Source organism: Sitodiplosis mosellana, unplaced genomic scaffold (genome assembly GCF_009176505.1).
Source record: "Sitodiplosis mosellana isolate CC-2019 unplaced genomic scaffold, AAFC_SMos_1.0 Smas_scaffold_12, whole genome shotgun sequence".
Lineage (NCBI taxonomy): Eukaryota > Metazoa > Arthropoda > Insecta > Diptera > Cecidomyiidae > Sitodiplosis > Sitodiplosis mosellana.
This window is the reverse complement of record NW_022595254.1, coordinates 1,359,101-1,378,239: the sequence shown is the minus strand read 5'-3', so window position 1 is coordinate 1,378,239 and position 19,139 is coordinate 1,359,101. Positions and strand designations below refer to the sequence as shown.

The following is a 19,139-nucleotide window of genomic DNA, read 5'->3' as shown; positions in this document are numbered from 1 at the left end:
TTTATTAGAAAATCATTGAGGTAGTGTTTTTTCACTCGTTGGTATATTATCATTGGTCAGCAATCCAAAAAAAAGCGTGAAATTCACACATCTGTTCATCGGGTTACAAAAAGCATCACACAAAAATTACGGAAAATTTTTGAAAAATCACCAAAATTTGTTACCAATCAAATGTGTAAAATATTTTGTTTTTTGTTTTTTTTTTCACTCAAAAAAGTTTTGGTGCAAATATTCATGTTGCATGACTTTTATGCTAGACTTTCGGAACCGTGAAGGTAGACCGAATTTTCAATCGCCAATTTCAATGTGCGTTGTTGCCCTGGAACGATGTCTTGTTTCGTTAGGAAGGTTTATTTCGTCCAGTTTATGCTGAGTAATTGTTGATGACCCTTGATACGCTGATTCTACAATTGTTGAATCAGGTCTTCCGTATTCTCTAACGCCAGTAATTATCGGTGAGCGACGTTGGAATTTGAAGTACCAATATTCAAAAATCAATGTAAATATTGCCATTATGATACCAATGGCGATGACGATGAACACACCACCAATATTTGCGATTGAGATTCCATCTTGTTGATCTTCGATTTTGGAACAATGCAATTTCTTTGTCCACCATTTCTCTTTCAATTTTTCCATGTATCTTTTGTTCAAAATTTCAAGTAGACTGAAATTCCAACATAATTTTTATAATTTGCGAAAAAAGAATGAATCAGAAATCAAAAAAGGGAAAAAAGAGTGTTGACTTGAACCTATAGTCTATATGTCTTACACAGCATCCATTTGATCTTTGAGTGGTGAACCCTTTTGCACAGCAATCGCATATGGTTTACGAGAAAATTCGTTGCCAACCACTTGCAGGTCACAGCTCATCATTTCCACATAGCGAATATCCGTGGCATCGCCAACAAGCGCAAACCCACTGGAACTGTTTGAACTTCGAACCCTTTGGACAGCTTCATCCAGAGTATTCGGGAGCCCAGCTTCCTGCATTGCCTGCCACATTTTCGTATACTTATCGCTGACTGGATAGTCCCAAACGGCTAATTTAGATCGTTCCACCGGAGTGAGTGAATCGTTCAGTGACATATCCTTCCAGATTTCATAGAATCGACCTTCAATCTCTGACATTCGTTCAAAGAAGGTCATCGTTGATGATCCATTGATTGGCGCGTACAAGACTTTATACTGTTTTGCCAAATCCTCTAAGCTTTCGATCGGTATGTCGAGGCGAGATACGGTCAAAAATGCAGCTAAATTCGCGGTATATGAAGCAATTACAATGAATCTAGAGGAGTGACGATGTTTCAAATGTAAACATACTAACAAATTTTGAATTGATATCATGGATTTACCCAAATAGCCACCAGGTTGCAGCAACCAAACGACCCGAAAGATCTGTAATTGAGAATATTCTATTTAGAATTTGTTGTGAGATTGAAAAATGCTTAGCGAAATTATTACTTTTTGGCGCTTCTCCACCACCCTAATCACGAAAAAGAAAAATTTGCATTAATATTCCACGATATCATTGAGTTTTTGAAACACAATGCAATATTTATATTTACCTGTGGTGTAAGTGAAGTCATGCAGAACCATAAGCATTCTCTCATTGTAAACACTCTCTTCTCATCATCATCGGCATATTTTTCTTCATTATTTTGATAGCTGTATGGGCTCCATCGGTCAAAAATGTACATGAGAAAGCTATTAAAATACACAAAATTCAAATTTTATTCATTTATTATTTAAAATTAATTCTCTTAGAGAAAGTTGCGTATAAAATTATCCAAACCTTGTAAAAAAGTAAGCGCCTAAAATGCAGAACCAGACATCAGTTTCGAGAACGGTTAAAAATTTGAACAATGAGTTCTTCGCTTTTGGCAATATCATCAGAACTGTTGAGCCAACTTCAATGAACATAGAAAAATAAGTTTGAAAATTGTGTTTGAACTGTCTTAATGCTTTGCTAGGTCTTAGCAAAAGGTTATAGCAAAATTCTCTATTCCGAACCTAAATCATAGTAGGGAACCGTGAAATCGATAACCGTTTCTCTTTCAGCCATCACCTGCATCGTTCCCAGTCCAATGTCAGCCTCTTTGTCGATCAGTTTTCGCACTACACCGTTCCATACACCATTGTCATCCTATGTTTTATTGAAGCAGTAAGTTATGTAGTCGATAAACAGAACAAAATTTATTTGCATGCAATTAAAATGAATGCTAACCATGTGCCCATGCTCTGCCACCTCTGTAATTGTGTAGTCAAAATGTGCCGTTTCCGCAATTTCGTCCATTAGGTCAATACAATAGCCGATGTATCCTCGTTTTGCTGATCCATCACGCATCACGAACGGAGCTTGCTTAAGACGATGAATAAGTTTGAACCAACAATAAGACCGAAGTATATAGTCAGTGAAAAAATACGTAATTTTATTTGAAAATTCAACAAAAATCTTCAATTACACTTACGATAACAGTATAAACACGATAAATTGGGTTAGCTTTGAGTTCAGCGATGCTTTTGTTTGACTTTATCATCAATGGTGATGCAAGGCCAGCTGTCCAGTTCCCAACCACTTAAGAATGATGAAGCTTTAAATGAAGTATGAGTTTGTAAATGAAATAAAAAAAACCTTTTTCGTTATAATCTATTCCGGCGCGAACCGACACTGCCAACACATCCATATCAAACTTCATCAAACTGTATCCATTGAACGGCATATCGTCATTCGCAAATTCGAACTTCCCATACGAAGTGGGTTCGGAAATATTGACGAAAAATGATTTTAAATCGAGTGATCGTTTGGGTGTATTTGAGCCCGTGTAGGTTTTGCACGTGATATACTCCATATTTTGTGGCCAGTTGTTGGATGATAACATGTTCCTTTCATGATGCAAACACCGATTTTCAGTTAAATACAAAATATATGTATATATGCTCAATATTTGGGAAAAAAAATCATTACCTTATTGTCAAAACCGCTCGCAAAGCGAGATCAAAGTAAAACAGAGACCCAATATCGGTGTAGTTCATGTCTGATTTCTATAGAGAAATGAGAACAACATCGAGACAAGTTCAACGTTCAAGAAAATTCAAAGGACAAAAGCTCACCATAATTGGGATTTGGCCATTTTTCGAAAGTGGGTGAATCTTTGGTCGCACCAGCATCATAGAAAAGTTTCCACAACAAACGGAAATATTTCCAAAGTCCTGCGTAATCACATGCCAGGCAAAGTTCCGTTCAAAATAATGAGGACGAACAGATTCTAAAGCATGAGTATAATTGGATTTTAATTTCTGATCGCAAGAATCGATTTGAATTCAATAAGTTTACCCAAAACATTTCTAATCGATTCTAAACGGCCTAAAACAAAGAAATTGGTGATGTCCAATTTACGAAGCCTTATGAATTGCTCTGGGCTGGAGATTTCAGTGATTATGTGCCTCGCCGGTACATTGTCTAACAATGTCTTGTATTTATGATCCATGACTGTTTTCATGTGTAAATAAAAAATAGATTCCAATTTAGGTACTATACTCTAGTGATATGTACTGTACATTGTACATCATCAACTTATTTACATAGGCGTCGTCTAATGTTGATTTATTCCAACAAAACAAAAACATTAGAGTTTATTGATTTTCTACGCAACTACGCACTCCACCACAGGTGAACGTGGTATTATAGGTCTGAAATGACACTTACCAAATGTTTTATCAAACAAAATGCCCGCGTTGGTTATGTTCATGTACATGATTATCGATCGAATTGCGAATGGAATTACGTCGGACGGGGGCATCACTTGCAGTAAAAAGCGACGCTTTTCCTCGCTTAGATCACGCCATTGATGAATGTCACCCTCTTGGCCGAATGAACCGCTTATCGTGGGCAAAGCCAATACGGAGGTAAAGGATTTTGCGATCTCAGATAGAACGGGAGACATTGTCAAATCAAGCACAATATGCGGCGACTTACCCATCTCCACACTTTCTGTATAAACGGCACATACTTGGGGGAGAAAAGAACGAAACTTAGAGTATGAGATACACCCGCGAAAAAAAAATCTAATATACATGTTTAAATGACTCATTTTGCATATAAAATTGTACTTGCTCATTTTCTCTACATTAATATTAATTTTTTTTGTATTATGTAGTATGCACTCTTGTGACTTTTGCCAAAAATTTTCACATTGGACTAATTTATTGAAAAAAAAACTTACAATTTTTCAGAAATTCTTTTGGTTCCGTACGATTGCCATCGACTTGTTTCAGATCAATCAAGAATTCAAATGAAGGGGTTTTAGCTACGTGTTTCAAAATCATTTGAACTGCTTTATTCGCTTCATCATTGCCGTCTTCATTAATGAACACTTTTAGAGATACACAAAGGAGTAGAACATTATTTTAAATTGACTTTGAAGATTTTGAATGAAAACTTTTTTTCCAATAATTTTTTGTACTCACACATATTGATCGTCGGAAGTTGCTGTCCGAAACCACGATGTAGAAACATTAGAACTAAAAATTTAAAGCACACTTTCGGAGCTAAAATCATCTTTAGAATTTAGGTTGTTAATGGAGTTTTTTTCTTCAAAGGAAAGGAATGCGTGTGATTCCGAAGGCTTCGGGCAGTTCACATGAACTAAAGTTATGAAATTGGATCATAAATGAAGATTCGGTTCGATTAGAACTCATATATTTTTTTTGGACATGGAACACGAACATTCTGATCCCGCGAGATTTTTGGTGAGGACAAATGGAAGTCGATGCGTGTCAAATGAATCCCCAGGTAATCAAAGCAAATATGACTATCAAATGCATGTAATCACACATTTTTTTATGGCCAACATTATTACACCAATAAAACCGGAATGGATTCAATTTAAAAACCCTAGTTTTATACGCCCTTCTCGTCCAATTCTCAGCAAAAACATGTAACAATACACTTACTTTAGTGTTCGATCTCATTTCTGTGCGCTTATCGTACATGCAATTGAAAATACACAACGCAAGTCATTTCGGAACATCATGATTCTCATTATACTATCATGATACTAATACTTCGAATATTTTATGTCGTATAATTCATGGAAAGGTTTCAAATATTTTCTATTTTAACCGTTTAGAAAGAAAAAAAAGAAAACCAAATATTGTGTTGTGGATGATTACATTTATTTCAGTGATTTTCAATACACAATCTAACAAAATTTCCATCATACATTCTCTTTTGTTCTGCTACAATACCGAATAAATCCCTCATCTCTAATGATCATTCTTGGTGACAAAAAAACAAATATATTCAAATATGTGTTGCACGCTTTCCGAAATGGCGCAGCGGTTTCGCCTACGCGTACCATTACTAAAAGTAGTGATACGCGTAGTCGTAACGCTCCACCACTCTGATGCTGTCACACTATACAATTATAATTTTACGCATATTCGTTGTGCGTTAAACTCGCATATATTGTGCATTTTCCCCCCACAAATTGCGGAATTTTGTTTTCAAAAAGCTCTTTTAACAAACTGACTTTTTATCAAACTTTAAAAACATTGTGTGTTTTTCTCTCAGCACACCAATCCAAAACTATTTTGTATACCGGTTCGGCAAAAAAACACATTAGTTTTGGTTTGGACAGTTCTAGAATTTTGGTTCGGCGTTCTTTGATTGACTGGTAATTCTTGTGCGAAGCAATGAATTCTTTACATCCGTTGAGTCCTTGGTACGGATGAAGCCCGCCTCTTTTCTTTCGAACTTGTCGACATTGTTCGGTGTAGATTCATTTGATGTCACATTTGTAATTTTTGGCGTTGCCTTGCGATATTTATACCACCAATATTCAAACAAGAGGGTAACGCAGGCCATTCCAATCCCCACGAAAATGACAATGAATACACCACCGATGTTCTGAATCGAAATACCATCTGATTGATCCTCAACCTTTTCGCACTTCTTCTTGTCTTTCCACCAATCCTCCTTCAGCTTCTCCAAGAATCGTTTGTTCAGCAATTGCAGAATACTACATGAAACGATGGTATTTGAGAGAGATATTTAGTTCTTGTACAAAATTACGGTTAAAATCTCTTAAATAAATATCAATACGTACGCATTGTTAAATTGATCCTTCAGTGGCGAGCCTTGTTGTACAGCGATCGCATATGGTTTTCGAGAGAATTCCTCTCCAACGACCTGCAAATCACAGTTTGTCATCTCCAAATACCGAATATCGGTTGCATCGCCTATGAATGCAAATCCTGTCGACCGAAATAAATAAAGAAGAATATTTTTATCAGATGTCTTTGTTTATTTGGATGAATCATTTTTTACCTGTGGCCGACGTTGAATTTCGGACTCTTTCGACAGCTGAATAAAATATTTTGATTTTTTTTAGTTAGATTTTATTCACGATTATAATGAAAATATGGCGAATGAATAAACACAAAATGCATCTTGCATTTGGTTTTAAATAATTTTTAGAAAATTACCCAGTTCCAAAGTATTCGGGAGCCCAGCTTCCTGCATTGCTTGCCACATTTTCGTATACTTATCGCTGACTGGATAGTCCCAAACGGCTAATTTAGATCGTTCCACCGGAGTGAGTGAATCGTTCAGTGACATATCCTTCCAGATTTCATAGAATCGTCCTTCAATTTGTGACATTCGCTGGAAGTATGTCATAGCCGATGAACCATTGAGTGGAGCATACAAGATTTTGTATTGTTTTGCCAAATCGTCCAAGCTTTCGACGGGAGTATCCAGTCGAGATACAGTCAAAAAGGCAGCCAAATTAGCCGTGTATGAAGCAATGATGATAAATCTTAACATAAAAAAGAGGTATGTTAGTCAAAAATATGAAGCAATCGTGAATTTTTCTGAATTACCCAAAAAGCCACCAAGTTGCAGCCACCAATCGACCGGATAAATCTATGATTTATTATCGTAATAATATAATTATATTTTATTTTCTAATTTAATTTTAGAAAAATGTTCGACCAGACAAGAAAAAAACTCACTTTTCGGTGCCTCACCGCCGCCCTGGCAATAAATTGTTTTTTTTTTTTAAATCACATGTTTTCCACTAATTGATTAGTCAGACAAATGAATTTTAAAATAGATTATTACCTGTGGAGTGAGAGAAGTCATACAAAACCACAGACATTCCTTCATGTTGAATTCTCGCTTTTCGTCGTCATCTGCGTATTTCTCACGGTTGTTTTGATAGCTATATGGGCTCCATCGATCAAATACATACATCAAAAAGCTTGAGGGAAAAAAAATTATTAAACAATTGATAAAAGGTGATTGAACTTCAAATAGGTACCAAAATGATAAAATATAAACAGAGCGAATTTAATTCGAATTCAGTTTCAAGGTTAGCCCTAACCTTGTAAAGAAATATGCTCCCAAAATGCAAAGCCAGACGTCGGTTTCAAGCACGGTCAAGAATTTGAATAGAGAGCTTGGCGTGCTTGGTAGTTGCATCATAATTGTAATTCCAACCAGATCGTAATAGGGCACCGTGAAGTCGATAACAGTTTCACGTTCGGCCATCACCGACATCGATCCAAGTCCAATATCAGCTTGCTTATCGATCAATTTTCGTACGATCCCGTTCCATTCACCATTTTCATCTGCAAAAGAATGTAACCATTTTTAATTTGACTTGAAGAAATGTTATCATCAAAATCAGGTCTTACCCATGTTTCCGAATTTCTTGTCCTCCACCTCTTGAATGGTGTATTCAAATTTGACCAGTTTTGCTATTTCGTCGACTGCGTTGGAAATGAAAAATTATTTGAAAAATGGTTCAATAATCCAAGTGTATGGAATGAGCGACGTGGCTGGTTGTACGTCAGTTGAAAAAGTTAACTTACGTAAATCGATGCAGTAGCCTTTGAATCCATTCACCGAGTTCTCGTCACGAATTATGAAGGGGGGTTGCTGAGAATGACATACAAATTATACAAAACAAACTATGGATGAGTTACACCTTAGGAGTGTTACTCCTTGAGAGTATATATAAAGCATAAAATACTTTAATCTAATCCATCGATTTGGTTCTAGAAAATATTACAAACCACGACTGTATAAACACGATAAACAACTGCGGCAGTGAAATTTTTCATATCATCGGCTGATTTAACTATGATCGGTGAGTTTAGGCCTGCTGTCCAATTTCCCAGATTTTTTGTGTCTACTGAAGCTCCGCCTTGAACTGATACAACTGAGATGTCCATATCAAACTTCATCATCGAGTGACCATTGAACGGAATACTGCTAGAGGGAAACGAGAAATTGCCATAGGTTGCTGGCTCTTTCACATTCACGAAAAATGTTCTCAAATCAATGGCCCGATCAGGAGTATTTGTTCCATCGTAATCATCACACGTCAAGTATTGCAAATTAGTGGGCCAGGTTCCAGTTAACAACATTTCTCTTTAGTTGGAGAAAATGGATGAATTCAATTAGAAAGAAGCAAAAAAAAGCAAAAAGAAAATGGTGATAACAAGTGATGGGTAATTACTGAAAATGACTTACTTAACTGCCAAGAATGTTCTTAGAGCCAAATCAAAGTAAAACGCTGACAGAATTTCTGGTTCTTTTTTCAAGTTGTATGTGGTTTTCTTAATAAAAGTGAGGATAAATTAAACATTTCCATTCGCAATCATTTTCAAAATGTTTGTCTCTGATTATAATTTTAAAACAAGCGTAAAAAAATACGAATCTTCAACCAACCATTAATCCGAGTCGATCCTTTGAAGATTGATCGGGTACTGGTTTCAAGAAGATGATGGTAGCATTTTTGCAGTTGCACGAAACTTCACCGCTGTACTGTGTGATTGCATGCCATGCAAAATTGCGTTGGAAATATTCGTCCCTCGCCGAATCTGCGCAAGAATTCAACCATTTTCAATTTGACTCGAAAAGGGATATCATTCAAAATCAAGCCTTACCCAACACATCTCTGATCGATTGCAGGCTGCCAAGAATGAAAAAGTTATTAATGTCCAAGTTCCTCAGTTTGGCGATTTGCTGGGGTCGGTCGGCTGGTTTTGCGATGGCAGTTATAACGTGACGTGTCGGTATGTTTTGGAGCAAAGCCTTATACTTGTGATCCATAACTGTTGATATGAAAATCAATAATTTAATGGCTTTTTGAATTGACATAATTCTTGTTATTATTTGTGAACGCGATGGCGTTCGTGTCCACCCAATTTTCTACCCTCCCAATTTGTGTTGCTCAATATTTAATGTCGCGCATCACCTACTTACTGCCTTATTTTATTTACATTTCAATTATATTTCGATATCAGACCGACTTTATTTATTGTTCTTGTTGTGTTGCGGCACGAACACAAATCATTTATCGATTTTTTTTTATTCTTAGAACAGTGGTTTTTGGTTTTTTTTCCCTTCCATTAGAGTAAATTACTGAACGAAAGTTCCTTTGGACGTTTAAAAAAAAAAAACAATATTACGTTTGCTCTAATGGAAGTGGTTAGCATTCATTTGAATTGCAATTGCATGCAAACAAATTTCGTTCGGTTTGTCGACTGCATAAATTACTGTTTCAATAAAACATTATCGATAAATTTCAATGTTTTCGAAATCGAAATGAAATGTGGAAAAAATACTGGTTTGCTTACCAAATGATTCGTCATATAGTATGGCTGCATTGGTAATGTTCATGTATACAATTATCGATCGAATGACTTCGGGTATGATATCGGATGGTGGCATCACTTGCAGCAAATATTGACGTTTTTGATCCGTAAGGTCACGCCATTGTCGAATATCACCCTCCTGGCCAAATGACGCCGACACCGTTGGTAGTCCCAGAGCGGAAGTTAATGATTTTACGGTTTCTGAGGCAACATTCGTTATCGTCGTATCAAACACAATGTGCGGAGGCTGATTATTCTTCACGGCCTCCGTATATATTGAACAAACTATGGAAAATTGAGAAAATATGACGGGAGAATTAGTAAAGAGTTAACAATTCAATTTTAATTTTGAGGAAGAAACACTAAACCAAGTGTTAGATGAATCGAACATTTTTCACGGAAAATCGAACGCTCAATAAATGATGGGTCAATGAAGTAGAAGAACATATTCTCTAATATGAAATTAAAAACAAATATACCCAACAATCGATTATCATTAAAATTCAATCATAAAATGCATCGTCCAATTAAGTAATGAACAAGAATTAATGTTTCGACAATCGAAAAAGAAATCTTCATGCGAATAAGTTTAATTTTGTTAGAGATTTATACAAAGAATAGTCTCCCAAGAACTTATTTTTGATTTTTTTTAAATTTAATGACAAAAAATGCATCACTATTCATCAGTATGGATTGATGTTATATGCAAATTCAATTACTGTCTTTCAAAGTTTCAAAAATGTACCATGGCATATGCCATTTACAAAACAAATGATAAATACATGAGAAAAGACTTACTATTTTCCAAAAATTTCTTCGAATCCGTACGATTTCCTTCAATAGGCATAAGCTGTACCGATAGTCCGAGTGATGGATTCTTTTTGATATAGTTCAACACAATCTCGAGTGCCTGGCTGGCAGGATCATTGTCTACCTCGTTAATGAACACTTCAAGAGAATAGAAGAGTTCTACATTAGTTTAATCATTTTTTATGAACTTTCAATGAACATGCACAGTGCACACACAACATTTTTATTTTTTGCTTTTCATTTCGGTTAAAGTATTATTTTCGCATCTTTTTTCTTGGTTTATTTGTTTATAGAATTCAAAAGAATTCAATTTTTTCTTATCCAACTGATATTTTCCCAAGTTGAAAAACTTACAGACGTTAATATTTTGTGAACTTTGACCGGAACTGTATCGAATGTAGAGGAGGAAGAGGCAGCAAAAAAGGATAGACAATTTAAATCGCACTTTCGATAAAAACGGAAACATTTTGAATGGTTTTACTGCACTAGGTTTGATTTTATTATTTCTTCTTTTTTAAGTTTAAAATTCAACCCGAATTTTGGAATATTTTATTTATAAACAGTAACTTTCAGACGAATCGATGCCGTTTTCTCCCGTTTTTTTTCCAGAAGATAAATTATTTCTATTTTTTTTCCAAGTAATTTTATTCTTCGTTCAGACGTTCTACCTTGAAAAAGTACAATTCTTTGAAGAACAAAAAGTATTCAGCGGTGGTAATGTTCAACCGGATGGAACGATGGTCGAGAAGACAGTAATGATTGACGGTTTATGTGTTGTAAGCGGCGAGCACTAGCATGGAAAACGTAAATTGATCCAAAATGGATCAGGCACGTATTAGTGGCAAGTTTTGATTGAAGCGGGTTCGATTAGGTTTGGATTTTGGTTTAATGTGATTATCATGTGATGTAATGCGGTTTCATCGCATATAACATGAGCGATGTGTGCTCGCAACCCATTTCATCACCTTTGATTTGGATCTGGATAAAATAACAAAAGCGCATTGTGTTATGGCGATTCAGTATCCCTGACGATGACCTATCGTTTGCTGCAAACATAACACACGCAGACGGTTTTTTGCTTTTCAAAATTACATATACGTGTCAGTAGCATTTTGATTGCTTATCTAGTGGTGGAGAATATGAAACCATTAGTCATTACCATCGAACGGACCAAAAATAAAAACAAGTGAGCTATCTGATTTGTCGTCGAAGTACAAAGCCCCAAAGGCTTTATTATTATAATAATGACACATGTTCACAGTTTTATATATATCATATGAAACGATGACATTGCTTTGCAGTAAATGGAATAAAAATGGCAGAGATTCTGATAATATTTTATCTATGTCGATCGTACAAATTGAGCTAAGACATGACATGTAGCCAATTTTTTCATTCTGATAAAAACAGAGATTTATTTTCTTTTCAACTTACTTTCATTTCATTTTCTTCAAATGTATGATTTTTTTCAACTTTCAAATTTGTTTGGAGTTGATGTTGTATTCTTGAATCGATGTTCCACTGCGCGATATCTTGATCTCGAATTTATTCAGAACGTATTCCTAATACTTGGCAGAGTGATGGCATGCGTTGATATCAGTTGATTAAACAGCTCATTTTAAAATTGTGTATCACATCGCGGCTCTTTATTGACTACAAAGGAGTCATGTTCAGCGAAACTCAAATCATTTACTTTTTAATTCCAAAAAAACATTATCGAATGCATTTCGAGACGTGTGACGTCTCATCATCAGCAAGGCGATTAAATGACTAAATAAAATCAATACAAAACAGTATTTCGTTTACATGTAAGAGTATCGGTGAGGCGAGATAAACAGTTTACAATATTCATTTTGATGTGATGAGAAGAAAGTAAGAGAGAGAGAGAGAGAGAGAGAGAGAGAGATCGAAGTAAAAACAAAACAAAACAAATACAAAGAAATTAGCTATTTTGCGAATTTGAACAAGTGAGATTCAATGTTGCCGACGTCCAATGCGTTCATGAGGTGTTGCTTATGCTTGTGTATGTATAGCGACTCGTAGGCATCAATTTTTCTGAAGTCGCTGACATTCTTCAAAAGTGTGCAGCTCTCTTCGAAAGAGCCGATTTGATGCGGTGCATCGAAATTGATATCGTAGACGTGTTTGCCTACTGAAGATTGCATGTGTTTGTGCTTAACGCAGTATTCGTGCTCTTTGAACCTGGTGCCCAATGCTCTCGTTGTTTCTTCGATGTATTGTTTGTTGCATATTTTACACGTAATACAATAAATGCCGGTCTTTTGTTGTACTGGTATCGCGTCTTTCGTTGTGCCGAGCAATTTTGACAGCTTGTTGTTATTGCTGTACACTATTCTCATTCCTTCTTTCTCAAATGTGTGAACGAGTTTGTTGCTGATTTCCGGCACATAGTTGAACGCTACGTGCGTTGTGTTTTCCTTGATCGAATTGCGACTTTGGCTGAATAGTGATGACATATTCGCCCGATGGATTTTGTCAGAATGTTTTTGACTAATTTTTCGATCATGGATTTTTTGTAGCCGTTGGTTTCAGCTAATTTCTGTATGAAGTTATATTCTTTTTGGAAATTGCTTAACGATAACGGTAACACACACATACGATGAATCATCGAATGAAAGGCGGCAAGTTTATGTTGTTGAGAGCAGTGTGAATCAGCTGTTATGTATCGGTCTGTTGATGTTGGTTTGCGATATATAGCGAATTCAAGTTTGTTCTCATTTGTGCGTGTGATGTTTAAGTCCAGAAAATTCAGTGAACGGGTGGCTGGATTTTCTTTTTCTTTGGTGAATTTGACCATTTCGAATTGTGAGTTGATTGAATCAAACAAATTCTGAATTTTGGTTTTCTTTATCACAGCAAACACATCGTCGACGTATCTCAACCAAACTTTCGGTAGAATGCCTAATGATTTGGTTTTAGACTCGAAGTGGGACATGAATTCTTCAGCAATTGAAGGTGATAATGGGTTGCCCATTGATGTGACTTGTTTGCTTTTAAAATGTTGATCTTTATATTTATGCAAGAATCGATAGATCCAACATCCTCGGCCCCTATAGAAACTTTGTCATCATTTGGTCAATGTTTACGCATTTGTGTGTAAATCTAATCAATATGGACTGTATGAAAAGAAGAAAAGAAGTTATATTTGAATATCAGATTATTGTGTGCACTGTGCATACCAATTGAAAATAAATAAATAAAATAAATAATTGTTGGATGCGTCGTTTCGATTGAAAAATTCATCATCTATCCATAATGCCAGCAAAAGACTGGTCTGACCATCAAATCTGCATAACATTGGTACGTGTATAATTCAACATATGATAGACTTTGGTGAGCCCAAAATGTTACGCACATTCCCATTATTGAATTGAAAAATTCGAATTAATTTTTTACATGGACATTTTTTTAGGGGGTACTTACTAAATATTGGTATCCAAAACATGAATGGAAATAAAATATCCACTATAAAACCAAGCAATCCACCTAAATCATATTGATATTGTAGAAAATCATCAAATACGAGAGAGATATTGAACAGAACGAACGGAAACATGATATGTGAAATCGATAGCAATCTTAGGATGTTATTGATATACTAGTAATTTGCACCCATTCTACTGATCTTGAGTTTTTGGTCTTGGTTTGTCTGCAAATTTGAAGGTATAAAAATGAGAATATAAATTCTTAAAAGATTTTCTTCCTTTCCATGGAAAATAATTGAAAAACTAAATGCTGATCCATTTATTTACTCACTCCACGTATTGTATAAAAAAACAACACTAAATGAACTACCAAATTTACTATTGTAGTTACAGCTATTGGAATAAATGATGTGAAAATGTAGTAACGGACCGTTACTAACGGTCCAGGGTATAGGTAATGGTGGCACTAGCATAACCATGGAAAATGTAGCTGATGTTACCCACATTATTAATATTATAAGGTGGAAAATAGTTTTGGTGCCGAAATCTTTCAATGCCATTTTCAAACTTATTGTGACAATAACTAAAAACGGAAACATTTGAACATTATTATTGATGTAAACTTCACTTCATTCACTTTATTTACATACCTGTGACTAAGTTAAATGCAAACCATATTGTTCCGAAAGATGTGGGCAAAGCCTCATATTCCGATAGCTGCAAGAGAGAAATTTAATTAAATAATCATTCAATCTTTTTAAATGTATATTTTTTAATACCAAAATTTCGTGAATAGATATCACAGAAAATCAGAAGAATCACGCCAAACTGTAAAGTACGTTGACTTTTCAGTAAATTTAAAACAGTTTCCGTTGTAAAGTCCATTTTTTTACAAAATTAGAAGAATCTCTGTGTACATATCTATTTGCTAGGGAAAAATATCAATTGGTCGTACGCTATTATCTATGTTATTGGCTTTTCGTCGCTATTCATTGGTATATCTGTGTGAATTGGTGAAATAAATTGAATATTCGTGTCAATCGTGTACATTTAATGTGAATTCAACATAAAAATATAGAACAATAGAGACCGATGTACGCCGATATCCGCCAATATGCAGATAAACGCTTATTTTTGAAGAATAACCATACATCAGCGAATTCGTTTAAATCCACGTTTAAGTGCCACGTACTTTTGGTTAACGCGCTGTATCTAACCTAAACTGTGTTTAGTTTATGTTACTTGATAAAGTTTAAGTGCCGCGTACTTAAGCTAGTACTTAATTGCCGTAGTACTGGTCGCTAGCTTTAAATGTTCTTTAGAATTGATGCTGATATCACCAACAACAAATAAATGACACTAGAAATGACATGATAAAACTACTGATAAATAAGTAGTTAAGTACGCGGTACTTCAGCAATAGCTTAAGTGCGTGTCACCTAAATATCTCTACCAATTTTAGTACGAAATATTGCTATATCGGCGAAATATTCGCATATCGGTTGAATATTTGAAAAAGCTCATAGAATCGTTACAAATTATCATTATTTGTTATATTGACGAAGTCATTTTTTCACCACATATCCCAAACAGCAATAATACCATAACTGAAGTGAATTTTTTCCCCAATATTCTGATCACAAAATGAATAAAAATTATCTTTTGGTTATATTTTGGTCAGAAGAAAAGTACTTGATGGAAAATGTAATTGTGTAAATAATTATGGGATTATTTTAAAGGATAAATTGTTCGTGTGGAGAAACTTGCTGCTTAAGTAAGGATTATATCTCTATTGATTAGATCGACAGGAGAGTAAGTTCATCTGACTTTGTTATGAAAGAGAAGAGTAAGTTTCTTTCGACTCAAAAATGGTTAAAGGCGAGTATGTTCATTTTTGGCGGGTCCTCGCGGTTTTCCACGGTTTCCGCGGAACTGATAAGAGATAACAACTTGGTGTCTTGGGCAAAGTTGTAGCACTCGAGGTCTTCTATAACATTGCTGAAGTCAGTTATCTCTTATCTCTTATCAGTTCCACGAAAAGCGCGAAAAATGATAAGAAAAAAAAAGTTCTATATAAAATTTGCTTTTTTATGTGCGCGATTTGCGCGCAACTGATAAGAGATAAGAGATAGGTGTCTTCAGCAATGTTATAGAAGATCTCGAGTACTACAACTTTGCCGAAAACACCATGTTGTTATCTCCTATCAGTTCCGCGAAAACCGTGAAGACCGCAGAGGCTAGACGGTACTACAACATACTCTACTTCAACGCCAACAGAATCATCAGAAAACATACTCTCCTCTTTCAAAATATATTAGAATTTTTCACATACTCTCCTCTCGATCTAGTCAATAGATCTAGTGATGCATAATTTGCAATTTAAGTGACAGTAGCTATTCGCTGCAACTTCAGAGCAAAACAAATTCTTTTTTGCAAAGTAAACATATAATATTTCGCGCCGGACTGACGATTTTTGGAAATTTCAGTAAGATTTTTGTATGTTTTAGGACCATTTAAGGTTTATCTCGCAATAATATTTACAATCGTTATCATTTATCGTAAACCATCCAAATAGTAACATAGTTCTAATTGTAACATAGTCTCAAAATAAACCACTTTTCTAAAAAAATACAAATAAGTCATATATTCATATCGGAAGTTTTTTTTCGTGTTCTTCTCAAATATGATATAAAAAACAACAGTTACCCTTCAAAGTTTTGCAGAAAATTAGTCCATTTATTCAATTGTTACGAGTTAGTTCTATTGATTATGTTTGCCAAATACTTAAATTCAAATAAAATAATAATATTCACCAATTTGGACAAACATACTCGCCTTTTACAAGAACCAAAGTCAGAAAAACATACTCCTGTTTATCGGTATTCCAAACTAACAAAAAACATACTCTTGTTTAACGCAAATTAAGGTTTATGAAACATACTTGCCTTTATCATAGCCACGAACAGTCAAAATACATACTCTACTTTAACTATTTTTGAGTCGAGAGAAACTTTCTCTCTTCTTTTTAAAACAAAATCATTGAAAAACATTCTCGACTTTTTAAAAATATAAATCCGAAAAAAACATACACTACTCTCAATCTCACCCATACATATAAAACGATGACATTGCTGTGCAATAAATGGAATAAAAATGACAGAGATTCTGATAACACTTTATCTATGTCGATCGTATAAATTGAGCCTGAGAAAGAACACGTAGCCAATTTGTTCATTGTGATAAAAACGGAGATTTATTTTCTTTTCAACTATTGTGTTTCTGATTACATGTTAGAATATATGACTGGGTTCAATCTTTAAAATTGATTGGAATCGGTGTTGGATTCTTGATACGTTGTTCCGCTGCGCGATAGCTTGATCTTGAATTTATTCAGAATGTATTCCCAATACTTGGCACGGATGGTGTCATGCGTTGATATCAGTTGATTACACAGCTCGTTTACTTTTTCTTCCAATTGCTTTGGATCGTCTTCGTTATTGCTTTCGTCCCAATCAAGACGCTTCTCCTGGTACAAATCCACTAGAAATGCCAACAGAAACGGAGATCGCACGCCTGACACATACAATTCCTCGCAGAAATCGACAACCTGTTGAACAATCACAGAAAAGCAAGAACAAGTAAATCGTAATAACTTCGTTGAAAATTTATTCAGTGGGCTGAATTTTTATGCGCAAAAAATTGGATCGAATATTCGCACCCTTTTGACTTGTTAACTTGAAACCGTGTTAGTGGAACGTTCACGTTTCACTTTCGTTGAAATAAGGCACATTGTTTGAATTATGAATTATGATGTTGCTCTATTTTGCGAACTTAGGCCAATTTTATTTCGCTTACCTCTGGGTATTGATCCAATTTCCCGGTACCATGTTGCAAAAGGCCACGTAGATAATTCCATGTGCTTTCATTATTTTTCACTAAGCGAATGCGATTCATGACATAGTTCAATTCGTATTGAATTACTTCTGGTGTGAATCCGGTGTGGTTCAACACAAAGTATCGCTGATTCCATGCAGAATTGTTCCGCAAATCCGCTCCAATTAATCGATCAACGAAAATCAGCTCGTTATCGAAAAGACTGGCGAAAGGGAGAGGAAGAAAGGTTTACTTTTATTATTGTGTTCTGTAAAAACTGGTATCAGTTAAAATTTTCACTACAACATTGCGAATCTGTGAATGATTTTCAGCTTCACGTTTCATATTTCTATTGAATTTTTAACATTGAATTGAACAATCTTCCATTCATGCGATAAATAATTTATGCGAATAGCGAAATATCCAATTCTCGTCGCAGTCAGTTAACCTACTTGTATGTTTTGATGGCCCATTGACGATGTTGCCATGCGTGGTAGTTCTTAGCGTCTAGTCCAAGTACTTGTTCGGTCAATTCGAGTTCTTTTGTGCCATCATTCAACCATTCTACAATGACCCTTCTGTGGTGCCAAACCTGGTAACTTTTTGGATTTCGGCAAATAATTTCTTCGGTATATTCGAGCTCTTCATTCAAATTGGTATCCAGTGAACGCAAAATGTCACGCCTGTACATTCAAAACACACAGAATTTCACTTTTGATTATGTTCACTTTGTCTTCCGGACTGAATCAATTTACCTGTATTGCCAGACTGTGTAATTGGAAGCATTTAATTTCAATGCATCATCGGTGAGATGCAATGCACGTAGTGACTTTTCACCAGTCGATATGATCGCACGGAAGTAGTTGTAAACGTCCTTAACTGAAAATAAAATAAAACTTAAATTGAAAACTGGCTGAATTCGATGGAACTTGCTTAAAATACTTGCATCTTTCACTGTATGCGATAACAACGACGGGATTTTCACCGTCGTCTTGTTCGAGCGGTACAACATCTTTCCATTCTGGTCGCTTTGCGTAGGGAATCCATTCTTTTGAAAATTCTTCGTCTGAACTGTCGGCCATCTTTTCACCCAATCCGCTGCGATTCGATGCTGTCGAAACAATATTCAACCAAGGAAATGATCTATCTTTTTTCAAAACTAATAACAATCAAAATAAACACATAAAAAACACACACCAGAAACACTTTATTACCTTACGATGAATAATGTGAATAAAATAAACAATGTGTCACGACGTATGACAGCCGACAGTTCAATTGATTTGTTTGAAAGAATGTACGCATGGTGGCGCAGCATGGTTGCATTCCAGTTTTCCCATT

At 35.3% G+C, this 19,139-nt stretch overlaps 2 protein-coding genes across 3 annotated transcripts; both read right to left on the bottom strand.

Moving 5' to 3' along the window:
• Positions 1–83: 83 nt before the first annotated feature.
• Positions 84–11,788, bottom strand: LOC129567831 (ionotropic receptor 25a). Its single transcript, XM_055445187.1, has 33 exons — positions 10,834–11,788; positions 10,468–10,617; positions 9,652–9,954; positions 8,959–9,126; positions 8,741–8,892; positions 8,543–8,628; positions 8,083–8,440; positions 7,879–7,945; positions 7,702–7,776; positions 7,389–7,635; positions 7,127–7,265; positions 7,018–7,039; positions 6,886–6,928; positions 6,490–6,821; positions 6,332–6,367; positions 6,111–6,258; positions 5,648–6,023; positions 4,471–4,492; positions 4,227–4,376; positions 3,710–4,012; positions 3,338–3,493; positions 3,115–3,269; positions 2,969–3,045; positions 2,636–2,886; positions 2,472–2,578; positions 2,228–2,362; positions 2,014–2,146; positions 1,796–1,910; positions 1,569–1,707; positions 1,465–1,486; positions 1,356–1,398; positions 773–1,288; positions 84–667 (listed from the first exon to the last, which is right to left on the bottom strand). Exons 1-33 carry the CDS (start codon positions 10,943–10,945, stop codon positions 289–291), a joined length of 5,517 nt encoding a protein of 1,838 aa, XP_055301162.1. The 5' UTR covers positions 10,946–11,788; the 3' UTR covers positions 84–288.
• A 5,363-nt stretch (positions 11,789–17,151) lies between these two features.
• On the bottom strand, positions 17,152–19,052 carry LOC129567741 (protein farnesyltransferase/geranylgeranyltransferase type-1 subunit alpha). Of its 2 annotated transcripts, none has more exons than XM_055444985.1 (6): positions 18,996–19,052; positions 18,745–18,909; positions 18,554–18,677; positions 18,251–18,481; positions 17,781–18,021; positions 17,152–17,532 (listed from the first exon to the last, which is right to left on the bottom strand). In XM_055444985.1, exons 2-6 carry the CDS (start codon positions 18,878–18,880, stop codon positions 17,242–17,244), a joined length of 1,023 nt encoding a protein of 340 aa, XP_055300960.1. In that variant the 5' UTR covers positions 18,881–18,909; positions 18,996–19,052; the 3' UTR covers positions 17,152–17,241. The 2 variants fall into 2 exon arrangements, with proteins under 2 accessions (XP_055300960.1, XP_055300959.1); XM_055444984.1 differs by having other exon boundaries at positions 19,013–19,028.
• Positions 19,053–19,139: the final 87 nt, after the last annotated feature.

Coding starts and splice junctions, on each gene's coding strand:
- LOC129567831 (XM_055445187.1), bottom strand. CDS start 10,945: ATGTTTCCGTTTTTATCGAAAGTGCGATTTAAATTGTCTATCCTTTTT. Junction 6,368..6,489: donor CCCGAATACTTTGGAACTGG/GTAATTTTCTAA, acceptor TATTTTATTCAG/CTGTCGAAAGAGTCCGAAAT. Junction 6,024..6,110: donor AAGGATCAATTTAACAATGC/GTACGTATTGAT, acceptor CGTTTCATGTAG/TATTCTGCAATTGCTGAACA.
- LOC129567741 (XM_055444985.1), bottom strand. CDS start 18,880: ATGGCCGACAGTTCAGACGAAGAATTTTCAAAAGAATGGATTCCCTAC. Junction 18,022..18,250: donor TGGGCCATCAAAACATACAA/GTAGGTTAACTG, acceptor CCCTTTCGCCAG/TCTTTTCGATAACGAGCTGA. Junction 17,533..17,780: donor AATTGGATCAATACCCAGAG/GTAAGCGAAATA, acceptor ATTGTTCAACAG/GTTGTCGATTTCTGCGAGGA.